This window comes from Cetorhinus maximus, chromosome 20, assembly GCF_964194155.1.
Source record: "Cetorhinus maximus chromosome 20, sCetMax3.hap1.1, whole genome shotgun sequence".
NCBI classification, from domain to species: Eukaryota; Metazoa; Chordata; class Chondrichthyes; order Lamniformes; family Cetorhinidae; genus Cetorhinus; species Cetorhinus maximus.
In genome coordinates this window covers 56,481,905-56,505,743 of record NC_135898.1, presented here as the reverse complement: position 1 = coordinate 56,505,743, position 23,839 = coordinate 56,481,905, and the positions used below count along the sequence as shown (strand labels likewise).

Below are 23,839 nucleotides of genomic sequence, written 5' to 3'. Positions count from 1 at the left end.
AATGCTGGCTGGCCATTTCCTTGAGCTGGGACCAAGAAGGACATGGTGGGGGGCCGGTTAGGGAATAAATTGAGGGATGTGGATGACATTGGGAGGGCACTGGATCTTGGTGGTATTGCGGGTGTTGAATTGCAGGCCGATGTGAACCGCAGATCTCACCACCTTCCTGCAAATATCAGGGCAATGAGTCAGGATTGTCTCAAAACAATTGCTGTAGGCCTAAGCCTACAGTTTAAAATAATACCCATGAACTCAATTATTGTAGCCTCACTCTGAGCCCATAGGACAGTCAATTTGAAAAACATATAGGCCTCTCAAGGATTTGGGGGCTAGTACATTTTTCTAAAAAAAAGGCAGATGTAACAGTTCGTATAAATAGCCAATCTTCAGACACATGAGAGTGCACTGCTCAAAAATGAGATCTAATGTGTGCTGCGTCCTTCATCCTAATTACACAACAGTTTGAGCCATTAATGAGGGCATTGCTGAGCTGGTTTGGAAGAATGAAGGGATCAAGCAGTAAAGAAGCTTCTGCATCTGTGAATAATAGTCATCCTTGTAATAAGAAGAAAGTAAAACAGTTTGAAGTAAAATATTCCCATCTTCTTTGGTTGATTTTTTTTCTTAAAACACAGTTTGATTCTGAGGAAATTGTTTTGATTTAACATATTATTTGCACAATTTCTGCTTCAATTAGCAATCTGCTTCAATTAGACACAGGTTCTCATTACAGTTGTTAGCGCCATTTTGCTGATAGAAATTACATCCAGAACAATTTTAGAAGTTCAAATGAAAAAAGTTTAACAAGAAAGTCATCTGCTGCATTAGTGTTTTAGAGAAATAATTCCTTGTTTGATACTGGTATATTTTGATAATTGTCTCTCTTTTTACATTTATTGTCCAGATTGTTAAGCTGTTTTTATTCATCATCAGGTAAACTACCCTATCTCTCCTCCTTTGATTGAGTCAGAGTACCAGGTGTCTGTGGGATAGTGTGACAATAACATGCACAGGATCTTATGAAAAAAGGAGGAATTCTTGAGAAGATTAGGAAAATCCTCACACAGAAAAATATATAACCCTCAAGGTTATATATATATTTTTGAATTCTGGGATGGTATGTAATGAGCTTCCCATTCTAGAAACGGACATGTTCTTTAGGCATATTAAGTATTGCCGGATGAAATTTTCTATATTATGTTGAAGCAAAAAAAAAGAAGACTTTTGTGTGTAAGCCAAAACTGTTCTGAAATGTTGTAAACTAGGTCAACAGAGAATGAGCTAATTATTTTGATATTTTCTTAGTGTACAGGTAGGAGAAGTACTCCAGTGGAGTTGGTATTCTGCACTACATAGTGACACATTGTGCTTGTAAACTACTTTCTTTGTTTGCAGTATTCTTCTGAATTTAACTTTTTCTAAAGAAGATGAAATTGCACCTTGTGTTTAATATTGCCTGGTTATTTTCTGGGTTTTTTTCTTGTTTACCTTGCAAGGTGTGGCATTAACATGTCTGATGAAGAAATGAATTACCTGAAGGACCGGATACCACTTGATGCCCAAGGCAATGTAAAATACCTCGAGTTCATGTCCATGTTTGACAGTTGGTAAGTAGATCTTTATTATAGGTCAGATGCATTCCAATTTGAGGCCAAAGGTGTATGATGAAAAGAACAAACACCCTCAGATAATGTGGTTCCTAACAGCTATCAGTCAATTCTTCTATCAAAGACCTGCCTAGCTCTAATTTGACAAGGATGAATAAGTCACTGAGATTGTAACATTAACTGGCATTCATAATCATTTTTTGGCATCACACATATGGATATTCATAAAATAAATGTTTTCTTTGTTAATGGAGATGCTCACCATCTCTGTTGGTGGCTAGGTATGTAAAGTGTGCATTCCAAGAGATTGGAGAACAGAATAATGCAATAAAGTGGCCTTTTCATTCATTACAGCTTTGGTGAATGAAAGAGTGATATAATCACCTGGATTTTGTGGTAAATGGCCATGGAATGACACTCACCATTCAGTATGTTTACAGACTTTACAGAAAGAAAGACAGGATTAGAGAAAGAGATAAAAAGTAGAACAAGAGAATAAAGACAAATGTTTTCATTTTTAATCTTCATTAACTCTCCAACAATAATTAAAATCTGAAGGGAAGAGACTCCACACTTATCAAATTAAAAATTTAGTACCAGAGAGGTTGTTCAGTGGTAAGTGAGACTTGTCATGCCATTAAAAAAATCAGTTACACCTGAATAGACTAGCCCAAAATGTTTCTTTGGTGTTTAGTGGGTGTATGCAGAAACATCTTGCCCATGCATAGATTTCAACATCATGGGCAGAATTTTCTGCCTGTCGGATGGGCAGGGCCAACCCAACCTCCGGTGGGTGGGGAGCCGATCCCCACCAGCGAAGCAGGCCGCACCGCCATTTTACGAGGGCAGGCCAGTTAAGGCCCGCCCAGCGTGACGTCTGGCGGGAAGCGCTATGCGCGGGCGGGGGGTTTCCCTAAAAGCAAGAGTGCACTCTTTCGCGCATGCGCACGAAAGAGCGCACATCTTCCTGAGGCTAAGTGCTGCCTCAGGGAGATCGCTTTCACTTTGAAAAATATTAAAAAATAGAAAAAACAATTTCCTAACATGTCTCCCTCATGTGACAATTTGCAGAACAACTTTATTAAAATTTTTAAAACCCTGCATGAAACCTCATCCCACCGCTGGATGAGGTTTCATGTTTTATCTATTGCCTGCCGGGGCTCCTGGCCTGCCTGCCAACCTTAAGGTTGGACGGGCAGGTCCTTTAGTTGTTTAAATGATCCTGTCAATGGCCTCAGTTGGCCATTGGCAGGTCGGTGGACCGGCAGCTGATTTTGCTGTGTCCCCGCCTTCCTGAAAATTTAAATGGGGTGGAATGACGTCGGGGGTTCCGCCCGACATCATCCCGTGTCATTTTACGCATCGGCGAGCGGGCCCCGCCCCCTGCTCGCCAACGGCAAAATTCTGCCCCATGTCTATTGGCGAGGTACCAGTTTAGTGCAGCTTGTGTAGGATTGGGGTCTTTGACAGCAACTAAAGGATTTCTTTGTTTAACTGCGCACGTGTGGACATCAGAAGTTGTTTTCCAATTTACTTCATAATAACGGTGAGCACTGTTAGCCTTACTGTTATTCTTACCACAAAATCCAAGCAACTTTCATCCTAAGAAAACTAACAAAAACTTGAAAACTTTACATCAAATACAATCTCTGTAGACATTGGATCTCAGGGTAATTATAGTTTAATATGCTGGATGGAAGTAACTGACATCCAATCTGCAACTGGCAAAAAAAATTAAAATTAGCAGTCATTTTGTACAATGCCTCATTATTCATCTTATTGCAGATGAACTGCATTTTAAAACAGAAATCCAAAGCTTTAACCCGTACTTTATAAAATTGATTTAGTCACAAATAATAAAAATACTATTATATGAATGCAAAATATACAAAACTAGAGTATGATATGTTTAATAACAAAATGTCATACAAGTTGTTTTATAATATGACAAAGGTAAATGTCTGCAGGACAATGACGTAGCATTTAGCTTAATAAGTGCAAGTGACCCTCCTTGGATGGAGTCTGACGTGCTCATTCTTTTTATGCGGTGTTGTCAAACTCATCCGATGAAGAGTCATTCAGACTGGAAACGTTAACTGTATTCCTCTCCGCAGATGCTGTCAGACCTGCTGAGTTTTTCCAGCTATTTTTGTCTTTGTTTCAGATTTCCAGCATTCGCAGTATTTTGCTTTTATCATCATGATAGAAATTCTTTTTAGCAATTAGCTGGTTTCAAGTTTCTACCATTATGGAACATTTTATTCTACAGTTGTACAGATGAGGAGCCCTGCCACCATTTGGCTGAAAAATGAATTACATTCTGTAAAATTGATAGCCATGTCTCTTAACCAAGAAAGAGAGATTTCTTGATATTAATATTACCGCTAGTTACTGATTTGAAGCTTTACTTCTTACCTTAGATATTAATAGAATAAATTGAGAATTAAAGAGCAGAATTATAAGCAAGACTGTGCTATCCCAGAATAGTTTAATACATTACTAACAGCTTCTATTTTGTAACATTTTAAGATATTCTTAAATATGATTGATCCTTGTTTTCAAACCTGTCCATGGTCTGATCCTTCCCTATATCTGTCATTTCCTCTAGCTTCACAATCCTCTGAGATATCTGCATTCATCTAATTCTGGTGAAAGGAATTTGTTTTTACAAGAACGACAGACCAGTGTCCCACTGTGACCCGTTTTAATGCTTTTAAACTGACATGACCCCAGTGTGAGGGTGGGGAGTGGCGAGTTGAGAGCGGGGGGGGGGGTGGGTCGGGGGGAGGGCGGGGGGGGGGGTGGCGGTTGTGGGGGGGTGAGGCCTCAGGAGATGGACGCCGAGATGGGTGGAAGCGATCAAGGGAGCAGGAGAAACGACGAGCGGGCCACAGGGAAGACCTGTGGCCCGAGGGCAGCATAGCGCACACTGCTGGATCAAACTGGAGCAAAACAGAGGGCGCCTCCAGCAGATGTTGCCATAACCAGCCGGACTCTTGCCACGGCGCACGCTGGGGAGTTATACTTCTATCAAAGTGACCCATTACAAGAGTTCCATTAGGCCGTCCTACAGCTACCATTACAATCTCGGGCCTTGAAACCCCAAAACCTCATCACAACCCCACTGGGGTGGGGGTGGGGGGTCATAATCCACGGTTTGGGAACCTCGGCAATAGAGAATATAATTGTGCGTGAAATGCTGGGTCCTGGTCCATTTCGAGTTATAAACCGTGAATAGTATCCCACTAGTCGCAAGATAGCCCTATGACAATTGAGTTTGTGAATGTATTTTTGGCCTGAATTTTTAGCTCGTCGGGTGGGCATGCGCCCGACCCAAACGAGTGTAAAATGATGCGCGATGACATCGGGCGAGCGTCCCGACATCATTGCGCACGCATGCAATATTTTGGTCAGCAGCGCGCCCGCCGACAATTAACAGGACAATTAACATTAAAGTCACAATTGAGTTAAATTTTTTGCTGCCACCCAACCTTACAGTTGGCGGGCAGGCAAAAAAGCCAAGTGGCCTTTGGATTTTTTAGGAAACCTCATCCACGAGCGGAATGACGTTTCCATCAGCTATTAAAAATTAAATAAAAATGTAAATATTTCATTAGTAACATGTTCCTGCTCGTGTGACTGAATCACATGAGGGGACATTTTTTTTAACAATTTAAAATTCCTTATTTTTAATTCTTAAACTCTTCATCTCCCAGAGGCAGCTCTGTTTCCCCCCCACCCCCTCGACCCAACCCTCAGAGGCAGCACTGAGCACTGCAGCGCGCGTTTCACGCTGAGTGGACTTTAATTGGCCCACCAGCGTGAAATCACGGTCGGCCCCCGATTGCGGGCAGCGGTCGGCTTCCTGAACGCTCCCGCCTACCCCTGTCGAGCCCGCCCGATAAGGGCAAAACCCTGGCATTTGTGTGAATATTGCACAGACTGGTGGATCTCCACAAAGAACCAGGCCTGCAACATTCACTGAATTTCAACATTTCATAAATCCATTTTAGTCTGCAGAGTCTAAATTAAAAAGAAATACAATACAAGTTCAGATCTAGTTTGTTTTCAATAATATCTTAATTTAAGCACTGTTGGTTTATTGAACAAATGTATTCACTGTTCAGATGTGCCCGTCATGATTGTTAACATATAGATTATCTATATATGTGGTTTAGGAGAACTGTCTCGCAGATTTCAATCTATGTCACCACAGAATCACTGAATTGTTATAGTGCAGAAGGAGGCCATTCGGCCCATCGTGTCTGTAGTGGCTCCTCTGAGCATTTTAACTCAGTGCCAATCTCTTTCACCAGATGTCACCAGATTTTCCTTTTCCAAGTGTGAAGAGTCATTAAATTCCTGTGCATTGTTCCTACCTTCTATAATAGGATGGCTCACTCGCCATACTACAGAATAATTGGTAGATACAGAAATCAGTCTAAATGTGCATTTTAATTGTTACCACTCTCACACACCAAGGCCGCGATTTTATGAGGAGGCGGTGGCCAAGCCTAGCATCTAGCCAGCCCTGGAAGCCATAACCGAATTTCACAACTGTTGGGCAATTAGTTGCCTGAGGTCATGCTTTGTCATGTTTACAGTTTTCATGATAAGCTGAATGAATTAGAGTGGAATTTTGTTCCATGCAGTCATTACTACTTTGTGGATAGTGATAAATTATATAGGGTAATATGAGAGCCACCACTCATAATACAATTTAACTCATTTAGTTGGCTTTCATAACTCATTGATTACTTCACCACTCCTGAGTTGTTAGGTCTTTCCTCTAGTATTTTATTGTCCTCATTGTATGTATTTTTCTTTGATTAGTCCATAGTGCAAACTTCCCTAAGAGCTCAGCTGGTTAAGGCACTGATTAGCTGCAAAACCTGAAACTCTCAGGTTCAATCTCTAGTCTGTACTGAGTTATCTACTTTCATCCTGATTGATGGTACATCTGCTACAAGTATTTTAGCTAACCTGGGTTAGGAGTGGAATTGTAATAAGGTTTCCCAATCCTGATTGCTATTCAGCAACCTTTGATGTAAGTGCACGAGTGTGAATATGAGGTACGGATGCCCCCTACTGTCTGCTAACATTAAGTTTAGCCTTTGTATGGGACACCTGATACCATTAGCACTGTTTCACTGCAAGAGTTAATAGTCTCAGGAAAGGATGAAAACTGATAGGGAGAAAACGACAAACAGAAATAATTTTGATTCCAAGATTAGTAAGAATATTATATAAACGTATATAATTATCACTAATATTTAAAATGCAGTAACAGATCAAGTACTAAGTGACATTTGTCTTGATTGCTTAATAGTAAAGGTGCAAAAAGTCTTTTGTGTGACAAGTCTGTGATGACAAACCTCAGCAATGAACATTCAACAAACAAAGAGCATAATTTAGGCAGAACAACAGATCAGGTAAAGATTTATAGCTATTGTTTTCTGTCTGAAATGTTTGTATTTGATGTGATGTACCAGTTTTTCTTATCTTCTTCAGATAGAAGGACTTGGGTGGAGTCAGAGTTTATTTGACATGTTTATTATGACTGATAGGCCAGTATCCATGTTAATTTATTAGTTAGGTAAGATCCATAAACTATTAATGGGTAGAAGATTGTAGGGGATATGCTCACAGTTTTCCAGTATGCGGTCCTGTTGAATAAAGCTGTGCAGTAGGAATGTGCCTTCAGAAAATTGACTCCAAGGTTGAGAGTTATTGAAGAGAATTGATAAGATCAAATTAAGTGAAATATTGTTAGCTATTTAATCTGCTAATCTATTTAGTTTTGCTTGAAATTTTCTGTCAGTTTGAGAAATCTTGAGCATGCATTGATAAAAGACTTTATTTCTGATGCATACCCTAAAACTAGGTTGGACTTTTCCTATGACAATGCCAACCTCAGTATTTAGGGCAAAAGGTTAATGACTGGTTAATGAGAAGTGTGGGCTGTTAATTGTATCAATTGTGGTTAAGTATCTACAGCTGGGCAGCATTGATTGGTTACTTGAACAATATAAAGGGATACTTACTGGCAGAGCGGGTGAGTCAAGCTAGGAGGTACATACCTGTAATGATTCACTCTGTGAATAAATCTATACCAAGTAAAGTTTGGATCTGGTTTCTTCCTTCACCCACTGGCTATCAAGAATAGAATACATGCTTTCCAATGGAAGCTGATTTTGGCAGCACATGAATAAAGAGTATTGGAAGTAACATTATTTCACCATGTTATTTCACTGTCACTTATAAATCACTTCTTTCATTCTAGATCTCAAATGTTATACAGGATCTTGTGAAGAAACAATACCAAATGGTAGAACAAAGCTTTAATAAACTTGATAAAATGAACACCAGACGATTTTCTCCTGAGTCAATGTATCAGCTACTGAAACAGTTAAGGAAATGTTTCCTGCTTTTCCTATTAAAATTAATGGAATTGCAACTCATAGTTACAAAGGGTATTTTTTTCCACTTGTAAATTGCTCACATTGTCTGCATTGTTTTACACAGGTTTGACATTCACCCACCAATCACTAGAGATGAAGTCAGAAAACTCTGGAGCACTTTAATTACTAGTCATGATAACACTTTGGATTTCTATGAATTTGTTCGACACTTTGGATTCTCACCTAAATCAGCTTGTTATCCAAATGCAAAAATATATCCACCAGTTAAGGGTGACAGTGACTTTCTGATTCGATCTAGAAAGCTAAACTGTGACATGGACATCATTGAGGATAATCTGCAAGCTAAGGTTGAGTAATAATTCAGTTAAGAAATTGATATACATTACATCCAGAATCAGTGTACAACATTTTTATTTATCAATTACATTTGATATAGGTTCAGCATAAGAGGTAGGACAAAATGGAAATAGTACAAGATGGGGTGATGTATCCTATTTTTATTGTTTAGCTAACTACATCTCCCTTTTTATAATGAAGCATCACCTTTTGCTGAAAATCAGATTTTAGATTTCATCTCTATGATATCAGTTTGGTACTGTTTTCACCTCTAGGCCAGAAACTTGTGAGTTTGAATGCCTCTGCTCAAAGACTTAAGTTCATGAAGCTTAGATTTCCAGAAGGCATTTGATAAGTGCCACATCAAAGGTTATTGCGGAAAATAAAAGCTCACGGTGTAGGGGGTAATATATTGGCATGGCTAGAAGATTGGCTAGCTAACAGGAAACAGAGGGTTGTCATAAATGGGTCTTTTTCTGGTTGGTGGGATGTGATGAGTGGTGTGTCAGAGGGATCAGTGTTGGGGCCTCAACTTTTTACAATTTATGTAATGACTTGGATGAAGGGGCTGAAGGAACGGTTGCTAAATTTGCTGACAACACAAAGATAGGTAGGAAAGTAAATTGTGAAGAGAACATAAGGAGGCTACAAAGAGACATAGATAGGTTAAGTGAGTGGTCAAAGACCTGGCAAATAGAGTATAATATGGGCAAATGTGAAATTGTCCATTTTGGTAGGAAGAATAAAAGAAAAGCATATTACCTAAATGGTGAGAGATTGCAGAGCTCTGAGATTCAGAGGGATCTGGGTGCCAGTGCATGAATCACAAAAGGCTAGTTTGCAGGTACAGCAAGTAATTAGAAAAATTAATGGAATGTTGTCATTTGTTGTGAGGGGAATTGAATATATTGAAAATAGAAACAGGAGTAGGTCATTTGGCCCTTTGAGCCTGCTCTGCCATTCAGTATGATCATGGCTGATCCCCTATCTCAAAGCCATACTCCCACTCTCTCCCCATACCCCTTCATGCCTTTAGAGTCTAGAAACCTATCTATTTCCTCCTTAAATATATTCAGTGACTTGGCCTCCACACCCTTCTGTGGTAGAGAATTCCACAGATTCACCACCCTCTGAGTGAAGAAGTTTCTCCTTATCTCAGTCCGAAATGGCCTAACCCGAATCCTGAGATTGTGACCCCTTGTTCTAGAGCCCCCAACCGGAGGAAACATCATCCCTGTATCCTGTCTGTCCAGCCCTGTCAGAATTTTATATTTTCCATTGAGATCCCCCCCATTCTTCTAAATTCCAGTGAATACAGGCCTAGCCGGCCCAATCTCTTCTCATACGACAATCCTGCCATCCCAGAAAACAGTCTGGTGAACCTTCACTGCACTCCCTCTATGGCAAGTATATCCTTTCTTTCTAGCGAATACCCCTGTGAGGATATTAGTCCTGGTCCTGCTGGGGTGCAACCCATCTAGCTTGTACAGGTCCCATCTTCCCAGAATCGGTCCCAATGCCTCAGGAATCTAAATCCCTCCCTCCTACACCATCTCTCCAGCCGCGCATTCATCCGATCTTTTCTCCTATTCCTGATCTCACTAGCACGTGGCGCTGGGAGTAATCCTAAGGCTACTACCTTTGAGGTCCTGCTTTCTAGATTTATTTCCTATCTCCCTATATTCTGCTCACAGGACCTCATCCCTCTTTTTACCTATGTCGCTAGTACCAATATGGACCACGACCTCTGGCTGTTCACCTTTCCCTTCAGAATGTCCTGCAGCCGCTCAGTGACATCCTTGACCCTGGCACCAGGGAGGCAATATCTGGTGTCACATCTGAGGACAGAAACATCTACCTGTTTCCCTTATGATAGAACCCCCTATCACTATTGCTCTCCCACTCTTTTCTCCCCACCCCGTGCAGCTGAGCCACTCATGGTGCTATGGACTTGGCTCTCACTGCATTCCCCTGAGAAACCATCTCTCCCAGTAGTATCCAAAATGGAAAATCTGTTAGAGAGGGAGATTGACCCAGGGGACTACTTGCCTAATGCTTTTACTCTGTATGGTGGTCACCCATTCCCCTTCTTCTTGTGCACTCTTCACCTGGATTGTGACTACCTCACTGTATATGCTTACAACGATGCTCTCAGCCTTGCAGATGTTCCACAATGACTCCAGCAGCTGTTCCAGATCCGAAAGGCAGATTTCAAGTAGCTGCAGCTGGAGACACTTCCTGCACAGAAGGAGCATTCCACGTGACGAGCTGCCCTGCCATAAATTATTCCATTTACTTTTACTTTCTCTAGTTTAGAGAATATTAAGGACAGTAGAAATATTCATCAATTCCTAATTACCAAGGCCGCTGCTCTTCCTTCTGAGGAACAGTAGAAAAGAAAGGATGACCTCCTTCCCCTTTCAGCACTCATTCACTCACTCACTCTCTCACCAAACTCCAACTGAAGCATCCAAATGTAGCCCAAGACAGCAATCAGTGCAGTGGGGAGGTTATGCTTCAGTTGTACAGGGCACTGTGAGACCACATCTGGAGTATTGTGTACAGTATTGGTCTCCCTATTTAAGGAAAGATGTAAATGCGTTAGAAGCAGTTCAGAGAAGATTTACTAGGCTAATACCAGGAATGGGTGGGTTGTCTTATGTGGAAAGGTTGGACAAGTTAGGCTTGTATCCACTGGAGTTTAGAAGAGTAAGAGGTAACTTGATTGAAACCTTTAAGATCCTGAAGGGTCTCAACAGAGTGGATGTGGAAAAGATGTTTCCTCTTGCGGGAGAATCTAGAAGTAGGGGTCACGGTTTAAAAATAAGAGGTTGCTCATTTAAGACTAAGATGTAGAGAAAATTTTTCTGTCAAAGGGTCGTGAGTTTTTGAAACTCTCTCCTTCAAAAGGCAGTGGAAGCAGGGTCTTTGAATATTTTAAAGGCAGAGCTAGATAGATTCGTGATTAACAAGGGGATGAAAGGTGATGGGGGGGCAGGCTACAGTCAGATCAGCCATGATCTCATTGAATGGCGGAGCTCCTAGTTTGTATGTGTGTATGACAATAATGCAATACTAGAGTGTTGCATTGATGGAATTGGCAATGAGGTGTGAAACCAAGGCCCTATCACTGTTATATCAGTTGTTCTAGATGCATGTAAGGCACCCTTTGGCACTATTCTAGTCAAAGTAGAACAAAGAGTTTCTCCTGGTATTGTGGCCAACATGACATGCTCATAATACAAAACAGATTCATGGGTTTCTTATTCAATTGTTGTTTGTGGGATATCATTGCACCTCAATAGAAATTCATTTTGCAAAGTGCTTTGGGATATTTTTAAAAGGTCCAATTAAATGTAAATATCATTGCACATGGCTAAAGTATGGGGCAATCTATAAATTATGTATGTATAAAATTTGTCTTTGATTCCCTCCTTTGATGCCAATTGTATGCTTAGCCAAACTTCCCGCCTTCAGGATCTTAAACACAGCTTTATCTGTAGCTGATTCCATGTGCTGTATAATTATGTGCGCTCCCTGGAGCTGCCCAGACTGATACAGTGGAGTGGATTTCAGGGCTCCCCACCTGGCACAAGCAGATCAGTAGTGCCCCAAAGATGATGGCTAATGACACCGCCCTGTTCCCACTGTTGCCTTAAAAATTTACTCCCTTCAGGGCTCTAGTGTGTACCATCTACAAGATTCACGAGTTTTGGAAGGCCCTGTCAAAGGAGCCTTGGTGAACTGCTGAAATGATGCTATTAGTGTCCTTTGCTGTTAGGGAGGGAGTTCCAAGATTTTAACCGAGTGGCAGAGAAGGAATGGCGATATATTTTGAAGTCAGGATGGGTGTGGCCTGGAACTTGCCCATGCTGGCATTCCCATGCATCTGCTACCTTTGTCCTTCTAGGTGGTAGAAATTGTGAGTTTGGAAGGTACTGTGGAAGGAGCCTTGTAGATGGTACAATTGCTGTTACTGTGCATCGATGGTGGAGGGAATGGATGTTGAAGGGATGGATGTAGTGCCAATCAAACAGGCTGCTTTGCCCTGGTTGGTGTCAAGGTTCTTGAGTTTTGTTGGAGCTGGACTCATCCAGGGAAGTGGAGAGAATTCCATCACACGCCTGACTTGCGCCTTATAGATAATAGACAGGCTTTGGGAGGCCAGGAAGTGAGTCACTCTCCACAGAATTTCCAGCCCCTGATCTGCTCTTGTAGCCATAGTATTTTTTGGCTGGTCCAGTTCTGTTTCTGGCCAACGGTAACCCTCAGAATGTTGATAGTGAGGGTTTCAGCAATGGTAAAACCATTAAATGTCAAGCGGAGATGGTTGGATTACCTCTTGTTGGAGATGGTCATTGCCTGGCACTTGTGTGGCATGAATGTTACTTGCCACTCATCAGCCCAAACCTGAATGTTGTCCAGGTATTGCTGCAGATGGACACGACTGCTTCAGTATCTAAGGAGTCGTGAATGGTGCTGAACATTGTGCAATCATCAGCGAACATCCCCACTTTTGACCTTATGATGGAAGGAAGGTCATTGATGAAACAGCTGAAGATGGTTGAGCTGAGGACACTACCCTGAGGAACTCCTGCAGTGATGTCCTGGGACTGAGATGATTGACCTCCAACAACCACAACAGCTTTCCTTTGTGCTAAGTATGACTCCAACCAGTGGAGACTTTTCCCCCTATTACCATTGACTCCAGGTTTGCTAGGGCCCCTTGATGCCACGCTCAGTCAAATGCTGTCTTGACATCGAGGATAGTCACTCTCACCTCACCTCTTGAGTTCAGCTCTTTTGTCTATGTTTGGACTAATGCTGTAATGAGTTCAGGAGCTGAGTGGTCTTGGCAGAACCCAAACTGAGTGTCAGTGAGCATGTTATTTCTGAGTAAGTGCCACTTGATAGCACTGTCAATGACCTCTTCTATCACTTTACTGATAATAGAGAGTAGACTGATGGGACAGTAATTGGCCGGATTGGACTTGTCTTGCTTTTTTTTTGGACAAGACATTCCTGGGCAGTTTTACACATTGCCAGGTAGGTGTCAGTGTTGTAGCTGTACTGGAACAGCTTAGCTAAGGGCGCAGCTAGTTCTGGAGCACAAATCTTCAATATTAATGCCGGAATATTGTCAGGGCCCATAGCCTTTGCAGTATCCAGTGCCTTCAGCCATTTCTTAATATCATGTGGAGTGAACTGAGCTGGTTGAAGACTGGCATCTGTGATCCTGGGGCCCTCAGGAGGAGGCCAAGATGGATCATCCACTTGGCACTTCTGGCTGAAGATTGTTGCAAATGCTTCAGCCTTGCCTTTTGCACTAATGTGCTGGGCTTCCCCATCATTGAGGATGGGGATATTTGTGGAGCCTCATCCCCCTCATTAGTTTTTTAATTGTCCACCATCATTTAAGACTGGATGTGGCAGGACTGTAGAGCTTAGATCTGATCCAGTGGTTATGGGATTGCTTAGTTCTGTCTATCACATGCTGCTTCCGCTGTTTGGCATGCAAATAATCCTGTGTTGTACCTTCACCAGGTTGACAGCTCAATTTTAAGTGTGACTGGTGCTGCTTCTGGAATGCCTTCCTGCATTCTTCATTGAACCTGGGTCAATTCCCCAGCTTGATGGTAATGATAGAAAGAGCGATATGTTGGGCCTTGATGTTTCAGCTTGTGGTTGTATACAGTTCTGCTGTTAATGATGGCCCACAGTGCCTCATGCATGCCCAGTTTTGAGTTGCTAGTTCTTTTTGAAACCTGTCCCATTTGGTGCAACACGATGGAGGGCCATGCTTATCAGAAGGTCCAATGGATACCAATTTGGACCTGTCATTAAGAATGGTGCACACTTTGCTGATATAATCACACTTGTTGAGGATGACGATACCAGTCCCTTTGTCAAGTTTACTGATAGATATGTCTGGGTTGGCCTTGAGGCCTAGCAATACTACCAGACATTCACATTGCATGTGAAAAACATGAGCGGACAGCCGTGCTCGAAAGCAAGTTACAAAAATGCTTGTCGGACTTATGTAAGAGTAATGAGTTGCCAGGTGGTATTTTGATAGGATTCATCCTCATTGCTCACGGATTGAGTATGTATGGGCTGCCAAGACAAACACAAGTGATGTCCCATTATGCCCCATGATCAGCTCTGCACAACATGAATCGGCCAAATGTTTGGGCAATTTGCTACAATCAGTTCTGAGCAAGTTTTCCACATACACAAGACTTACATCTTGATAGTGATGCCATGTCCACGTGTTCATTTGATATTGCTCGCCTATTCACCAATGTACTGCTCAAGGAAGCCATAGACATTTGCATCGCATCACTTTATCATGGCAATCTAGATGCACCAAGTTATGAATCTGTATTCACTGAACTTATGAATTCAGCAACTCGTGTAGTTGAGTTCAGTTTTAAGGACATCATGTATGCCAAATAGATGATGTTGCCTCGGGATCGCCTCTAGGTCCAGCTCTCACAAGCATCTTCTTCGGTCTCCATGAGGAATGCATCTTTGATGGAATGACACCTAACCTCCTACCCCTTGCACATTTCTGATATATAGATGATGCATTTGCTTTACTTGCATGTGAAAACATCCTTACACATCTTAATGAGCTTCACCTTGAGTCAAATTCACCTTGGAAGTGAAGCAATCAAACAAGCTCCTTCTCCTCGACGTGCTAGTTGAGAAATCTGCAACTGGGTTCTCTACAACTGTCTACTGCAACCCTACCTTCACTGGTCAATATCTATGTTGGAATTCCTACAGCTCCATGTGCCAAAAGATTGGCTTTATCAGCAACATCGTAAATAGGCCCTGAGCCATTTGCTCACTGCGCAAGCTTGATGTTGAAATAGGGCACATCAAAGCCATCCTGCAGGATAATGGCCACCCTGACCAGATCATTGATCGCTGTATATTGCGCAACTCATGAACGGGCCTAAGGCCGCCATTTTTGTTCCTGAAAAGTGCACAGTCTACCTCAGATTACCCTGGAAGGGTAAGGTGTCTCAAAACTTTGCGCAACAGGTAAAGCGAGCTGTTGCATGCTGTTACTGTGCAGTAGCAACACGAGTGGTATTCTCCACTAACAGGATGCTACTGTCAAGCCAAAGAGATATCAGCCAATCACACAAATGAGCAACGTGGTATATGAATTTCAGTGCCAGTGTGATGCCAGGTATATAGGCCAAACATCCCAACAATTGGCAGATTGTATCAAACAGCACGTTCCCTTTAGCTATTCTCAACAAATCACTGACTGTGCCCAACCAACCCACAAAACTCAAAACATAGTGCTCAACATTAGATGTGATTCCACAGTTGGAACACCTGCTAAACAATCCTGATTGTGCTAAGAATTACACTGAAAACCAGTTTAAGACTGTCAGTCGGGTTCACTTACGCGTGCTGTTAGGCCAGTGCTCTCTGCTGGCTGGTGGACTGTTGTTAAAACCTATCCCAGTGAATGTTATCACTAGTTTAAGGTATTTGGATGAAAACCAGCTCTATCTCCACAATGTTTCCATTCAGAGTTGTCACCGTTGGCATACTCACTCTAGAAGTTCGGGTGCCTGAAAGTAAAAATCAATGCCAGAAATAATTGAGCAGCCCAGCTGATCATGAACACACCTGAAAATTCCTACCATCCATGAGCATCATCTGACCGCTTTGATCAGTAGCTTTGAAGTCACTTGCTGCTAGCTTAATGAAATATGTTATGCTATGTTGTTTGCTATGTTGATAAGAAGATCAAGAGGTGTTATAAGAACTTGCTTAGTTCTGTCTTTCCAGATAAAGTTTTGCAATGAATAATTAATGGTAATGTGGTTCTTCTGCTGGCCCTTGCTAAGTGAATTATAAGCAAAAACTTAGTGCACCTGCAATTCACGTACTGTATGATTATTTATTGTGATTATATGGTTGATAGAATAATATACTTTGTATACATTTCTAGAATCATAGAATAATAGAAATGTACAGTACAGAAGGAGGCCATTTACCCATTGTTTGTGTTGGCTGAAAAACATCCATCCAGTCTAACTCCAACTTCCAGCTCTTAGTCCGTAGCTCCGTTGGTTATGGCACCTCAAGTGCATATCAAAGTGTTTCTTTAAATGCCATGAGGATTTCTGCCTCTTTCACTTTTTCAGGTAGTGAGTTCCAGACCCCCTCCACCCTCTAGGTGAAAATATTTCTCCTCAACTGTCCTCTAATCCTTCTACGAATTACAAAGTCTATGCCCCCTGGTTATTGACCTCTTTGCTAATGGAAATAGACCCCTCCTATCCAATCTATCTGAGCCCCTCATACTTATATACCTCAATTAAATCTCCCCTCTGTTCCAAAGGAAGCAACTTCAGCCTCTTCCCTCAGAACTAAAATTCTCTATCCCTGGCAACACCCTCATAAATCTCTGTACCTTTTCTATAAAATTTTCTATCACAAACTAAAAGCCTACTGTAGTTAGCCTAGTAGCTGGCAGGTTAATGGAGCAATAGGAAGAGTTCCTGGAAGTTTTGAGGCAGAAATCATTGTGGAGCTCAAAATAGCTAATATACAGGAGTGTAATTCTGGTTTTTAAGCACTTCCATATAGACCTAGCTCTCTGTTAAGTTCTCTTAAGCTGGGTTCACAATGATACAATATTTAGAACAAAAATGCATTCTAATTGTAATCTTTACAGTATAAAACCTATCAGTAATATCACTAAACTAATTTGATTTTGATTATAAGTAGGTAGATAAAAATAGGCAGAAATGAACCATTTCGTTTTGTAAACACAATTCAAGCTACCGTTAGATCTGATATTCATTCACACCTTATAGATTTTTCTGCAACACATGTGCAACAAACCAACTGGTTGTCTTATCACTGATTTTCATTCTTATTGGTTACTGTGGTGCTATCTTATCATAGGTTCAGCTCTTGCTGGATGACCTTCGGACAAACTTTCATGAGTTGGATCAATTTAATACTGGTTTTGTTAGTAAAGAGGAGTTCAAAGACATCCTCATGGACCTATGCGAGGTACTGAATGATCAGGCATGTGAGATAATCGCCAACAAGTTTGACCATGGAAAGAACCGGTTAGTTAACGTCCAGTTGTCTTGTTTGAAAATAATTTCCTCCCCAGATTGCACCGTCACATCCTGATTGTATTCATACAGAAACGAATGAGGAGCCACAAAAATATAGTCAACAGTATGTTAATATTTAGGGATAGCTGAGGTGCATTCATGGTATTTTCCATGGAGCAGTAGGATGTAAGCTTACAGGCACAAATTCACACACAACCATTTTATGACCTTTTATTTAATGATGGGGAGGAGGTTGCAGAGCGTCAGCAGAATGTGGACATTTCTCCACAGGAATGGACGTGAGCTTGGCGCTTGCCATGTGCTGAGAGAGGGAAAGAAAAAGATAAAAATGGTGAGACAAAAGGATGACATGCCAGTATTACAAAAATTTATTTTGCTTTCTTGCCAAAGACAGATTGTTTAAAAAAATATACAATTGAGGCATTGCCATTTTGTGACATTACTACAACAACTACATACATTTATGTAGAACCTTTAATGTAAGAAAACATCCCCAATGGATTTACAGGAGCATTACAAACAAAATATGAGAGGGGTGGAATCAGTATTTGGGGAACTAAGGGAACCATGGCTTTCATCTTGCAGGTATTTAAATGGAGTAAATTTCTACTCATCCAGTAACTGGATGATGGATAAGCAGTTTGATGATTTAGCAACAGTGGAGAAATCAAGAAACATGATGGTGAGGCAGAGCTGGCTGTCATCAGAGTACATGTGAAAATGAATGCTGTGCTTTTGGATGATGTCGCTAAGGGCAGCATGTAGATGAGAAATAGGAAGGGGTCAAGGATAGATTCTAGGGGGATACCAGAGGTAACGGTGTGGGAGTGGGAAGAGAAACCATTGCAAGGATCAAGCATCAGGAGCAGCCCAGGTTGCTCTTAATTAAAGATCACCTTATATCATGGAGGATGTCTGAGAGAACTGGGAATGTGGTCCTAGCATTGGTGGTTGACACTGGAAGCCAAAACCACCTTTTGGCAGGGCAAATAGAGGGGAAAGCCAGGCAAGCTCAATCGTTATCCCGACTACTTTGTACATCTCACAAGTCTGAAGGGTAAGTGGATTATGTGCCTCTTACTATCATAAATTGAATCATTTTTCACATCTGCCACATGCAAATCACAGCATTCCTTTGTTCCTACAACAGTGGTCAAATATTAAGTTTAAAAAATTACTAATTGCAGCTAGTTGGTCACAAAACCAGCAACGTCAAATAAACCACTGCAACTTAGATTAATTATGGTATGTAGTATAGTATATATAGTATATAGTATATCACTATATAGCTTTTTCAGCTTAAGTGAAACTGTCTCAATTTCAGGCCATAGTCAAAAATATACTTTAAGCTTGTGCATTGTTATAATTTAGAGGTGAATTTTCTTTGAAATAATTACATATATTTTGTTTAGGATTTCTTACCTCGAGTTTCTTCAGCCGTTTGAAGATCGAAGGAGATCAGTCAGGTTTAACAATTTGAAAACTCCAATCCAAAAACAACAACAACCAGAGTTCACAATGTACACAGAATCCATGCATAAAGGTTTGAATACTATCACAGAGAAACTTCGAAGAAAGGTAATAGATTAGCAGAGTCCCTTCACTAGACTTTGTAGCCAATATTGTACTTTACCTTGTGGTAAGCGAGGTATTTGTAACAGATTGACAGCAAGTGGCAGGTTCTTGTTGCAATCTGCTTGGAGTTGAAGATTTATTTTATTTACTAAATTGTAGAGAACACCGACCAATAGTTCAAATACAAGAAGCATATCAGAGCAGGTTCATTAGTCTGGTAATCTTTTTGAGACTGACCTAGGGCTAGAAGCTCATTTTGGACAGTCAATGGAATTAAATATCAGTATAACCGGTGGCTGACCAGATACCGCCACTGCCCGCGATGCATTTCTAGCCCCCAATGTTTTATGCCAAAGAATAGAAAGGCGCAGGATAGTTCCTCATACTTGCAATTGTAACTTCAGTGTGTTTACAATCTTAACAGTATAATGAAAATTGGAGGAACGGATGAGCAGTAGAAGCTAGCCACTTCCCTAAATTGCATATTCCCTTGCTGGTTTAATTTATATTCCAATTTGTGAAGCTGAAGGCAATTTGGAATATTTATTTAGGTGCATGAACATACCTGTGATCGACATGTTGTAAAAACTAATCAAGCTACTTGGGTATCCTTTTTGTCTATTAAATGGGGAGATGGTAGAGTAGAGGTAATGTCACTGAACTAGTAATCCAGAGGCCCAGGCCAGTGCTCTGGGGGCATGGATTGAAATCCCACCACAGCAGCTGCCTGAATTTGAATCCATTAATAAAATCTGGAATATAAAGATAATCTCAGTAATAGTGACCATGAAACTACCATCCATTGTTGTGAAACCCCATCTGGTTTGTCCTTTAGTGAAGGGAATCTGCCATCCTTACCTGGCCTAGCCTACATGTGACTCCAGACCCACAGCAGTGGGATTGACTCTTAACTGCCATCTGAAATGGTCTAGCAAGCCACTCAGTTGAAGGGTAACTAGGGATGGGCAACAAATGCTGGCCTTGCCGGTGACACCCATAGCTCATGAAAGAATCAATAAAAAAGGAAGTTTGTCTTTTATCTTAAAAGTGGCAGTACAATGTTCTAGTGAGCACTGTATAGGAAGTGACTTAAGAATCCTTTACTCCCAAGCATCAGCTTGCTATTTTAGTTTACAAATTCCTTTTACAGAATTTTCTACCTTTACCAGTTCTTCTCACCTGCATAGTGGGGTATGTTCTCTGGATGGACGACCTTTGCAGTACTTTGTCCGAATGGTTATTCTTCACATTGGCAGATTTATTGACTGTGACAGAGAGGGATATACAGCTGAGCTCAACCCTGCCTCCACTTCCCAGCCTTACAAAAGAATTTTATTAGGTGTTGCTCAATTGCGATTTAAGAGATTTTGTTCCCCCATCACCAAAAGCAGAAGACAATTGTCGTTCTTTCTCTACCACCCAACTTAAACCTGACAACTTTTCATAAAACGATAACCTGCAACTTGCTTGATCTTCACGAGTTCTACCACAGCTTGCATGTACCACATAGCCAATGATTACTTGAAGTTATCTTTAAAAAAGAGTTGGTTTGCTCTTACATTAAACTGAAGCTACAGTGGGGTTATGCTATTGTAGATGTCTGGTTTGTCAGGTAAAAATATAAAAGCACTATTGTAGAGATTAAAAGAAAAACTGCAAAAGTTAGAGATCTGAAAAAAACTAAGACATGGTCAGTCAACATTTGTGATAAAAAGACAGGTTAAGATTTTTGGCCTAACTTTTCTCAAGCTTAAAGGTACTGGTATTGCTTCATTCAGATATACAAGTGCGAAGGTACATGTTAACGTATTTCAAGCATTGGAGATTTTGCAGGATGATAATTTTGTTGATCTGCTAATATCGACAGTCATAGTCACTGAATTGAATACACTATCTATTTTCTTTTCCCTCCTATAGTTAGCTGGTAACTGGAAAACACTGGAAAGAGTGTGTAAAAAACTGGATTGTACCAGTACTGGATTTCTCACATTGCCTGAATTCCGATCTGTTCTTCGACTCTGTAATGTAGTCTTGGATGAAGATGAAATTTATCAGATGATGTCAAAATATGATGAAAACATGGAGGGCAAAATTAAGTATTCAAATATTATCAACAAAATCTTCAAAGCTCCGTGAATATCATTTGTTTTGCTTGCTTTGTACAGATTTGTTAGTTATCTTGTATATTCCTCTGTATTTAAAAAAAGTCTTTTACTGTTTATATTTTGATTGAATTTTTAATTTTAATCAATGATACAAAAACTGGGACAATGAAGGTTTATGACAATCATTGGTGAGTTACTTTGGATAATCTCAGAATGAAGATCTTCATTTAACGTCTTAAATAAGTTAAGAATTTTACATTTAAAGGATTTTGGGTTGTAAAATGTAGAATATCACAGTGCAGATCAAGATAACAGCAGAAAATGCTGGATAGATTCAGCAAGTCAGGCACTATGCCTAAGAAATAAAGCAACAAGTTCATGTGTCAGGGATAAAAACTAAGTGCTGGAAAAACTCAGAAGGTCTGGCCGCATCTGGGGAGGGAGAAATAGAGTTAACATTTCAAGTCCATTCAGAACTGAAGAGAGGTAGAGATCTGATGGGTTTATGCTGTTGAGAAATGGGGGAGGGTCAGATTGAACAAAAGTAAAGGTCAGGGATAACAAAGATGTCATGGAACAAAAGGCAAAAGGTCAGTCAACATTTGTGATAAAAAGACAGGTTAAGATTTTTGGCCTAACTCTTCTCAAGCTTAAAGGTATTGGTATTACTTTATTCAGATATACAAGTGTGAAGGTACATGTTAACGTATTTCAAGCATTGGAGATTTTGCAGGATGATAATTTTGTTGATCTGCTAATATTGACAGACATAGTCACTGAATTGAATACACTATCTATTTCTAAGATTCCATTGTTCTTTTTCTTCTCCCTCCTATAGTTAGCTGGTAGCTGGAAAACACTGGAAAGAGTTGTGTAAAAAAACTGGATTGTACCAGTACTGGACTTGCAATGCTTGTAAAGAAACAAAGCACTGGTCCAGAATAAATGTTAATGGCAGAATAAATGACAGCTCTATCTGACAGCAAAAATATGAAAACAAGATACAGATGGGCACTTGGCAAAAAAAAATCAAAATGGAGGAGAGAGTTCATGGTTTGAAGTAGTTGCTCCCCTGTGTAGAGGAGATGGCCCTTTATACCTCCTCTCTCCTCACTGCCCAAGATGCTAAACACTCCTCCAGGTGAAGCAGTGCTTTATTTGTACTTCTTTCAATTTAGTGTAGTCTAATTGCTGCTTACAATGTGGTCTCCTGTACATTGGGAGAGACCAAACACAGACTGGGTGATCACTTTGCAGAACAGCTCCACTAAGCCTGCAAGTATGACCCCAAACTTTCAGTTGCTTGCCACTTTAATTCACCATCTTGCTCTCAGATTCACATTTCTGTCCTTGGCCAGCTGCAATGTTCCAGTGAAGCCCAATGTAAGCTTGAATTAAAGTGAGTCAGTGCGGCTGAAGGGAAAGGTATAGGTGGCAGCACATCGGATCATAGAATAGTTGCAGCAGAGGAGGGCCCTTCGGCCCATCTGGTTCTCTGCATGAGAAATTCAACTAGCCCCATTGCCCTGCTCTTTTCCTGTTTTCTTCTGCTTCTTGAGCTCTCTGCTGAAGTCAGGTCCTTGATGATTATCCACCAAACCACAGCAAAGTTCTGAGATTTTTTACCAAAAGATAGGGTGAGGAGGAAGGTCCTGGGTCTACCTCAACCAGAATGGGGAACTACTGTTGGCATTAATCTGACCCATACGTTAGCCATCTCATCAACTGAGTTTACCCCTCCCCCCACCCCTTTCCCTGTAACCCTGAAAATTTCTTATCATCTTCTCTTCATTTTGGGAGAATGAATCATGTGACAGCACATGGCCGCTAAATTGGATCATGTGATAAATGGCAGAGAGAATGCATATTGAGGTACTTCGGTGCAATATAGCATTACCCTTACCCTAGTCCAGGAAAGGATATTCGTCCTGGGGCCAAAAACCCTCAACCTTTCTCGTGAACTTTCATTGTAACCCCTGCAAGACAGTGCCACAAGGGCAAGAAATTAAGCCAGCACCAGAATATGTTAAGTAGAACTATTGAGGCTGGGAGTCTTGAATTTGGAGTCTTGGCTTCCCTGGCATTCAAGAGGAACTCAGTGTAGGATCAGTGCTGGCATGTCTGGTTAGGCCAGGCATATCTGGCCAGCAAAGGATGGAAGTGGGTCCTGTTGGCATTGTGTTCTAGAGCACTGAAGGAAAATATATCAATTTTCTTATTTTTGAACCAGTGCTTTTTCACTGAGGGGAGGGAATGATTCCCTACTTCTTCCCACTGAAGTACCCAGTCTTTCCAGCAGGATAAATGCTTGAGATGCACCCCTAGTGGGAAGGGCGTCCATGCCTTGTAAAGTAGCGAATGCCACCCTGATCCCATAAAGTCTGTTGGGGTCATCTGAGAAAAGCGGTCAGCGGGAGCATCCAGAACTTAAATTGGGATTATGGGTCTCTGCATTTTCAGCCCCATGATTTGGGATGGCTTCAATATTATTCTGGGTTGGCCATCAGGAATCTTGCCTGTCACTTCCAGAATTTCAGACCCTGAAAGCACTAGGACAAGCCCCTCTTTCAAGGGACCCACGAGGGTCTTTCTGCCAGCATTAGATTGCTAACAGGTGGCTTTGCCTCCACCATATGAGGCCAAATAGTGAGAAACTTGACGGAGATATATTT

General features: G+C 41.1%; 1 protein-coding gene and 1 long non-coding RNA gene across 2 annotated transcripts in view; one reads left to right on the top strand and one right to left on the bottom strand.

Annotated features, from left to right (window-relative positions):
* LOC144694723 (EF-hand calcium-binding domain-containing protein 6-like) overlaps window positions 1-18,205 on the top strand; it is a 28,232-nt gene extending 10,027 nt beyond the window's left edge. The window contains exons 8-13 of the mRNA XM_078565302.1: window positions 1,497-1,607; window positions 6,937-7,039; window positions 7,891-8,080; window positions 8,261-8,376; window positions 17,306-17,475; window positions 18,073-18,205. Coding sequence (XP_078421428.1) covers window positions 1,497-1,607; window positions 6,937-7,039; window positions 7,891-8,080; window positions 8,261-8,376; window positions 17,306-17,475; window positions 18,073-18,205 — 823 coding nt within the window. The remainder of the gene's footprint in view (window positions 1-1,496; window positions 1,608-6,936; window positions 7,040-7,890; window positions 8,081-8,260; window positions 8,377-17,305; window positions 17,476-18,072) is intronic.
* Window positions 1-23,839, bottom strand: part of LOC144694402 (uncharacterized) — a 1,120,079-nt gene that overhangs the window by 951,072 nt on the left and 145,168 nt on the right. The gene's annotated exons all lie outside the window — the stretch shown is intronic.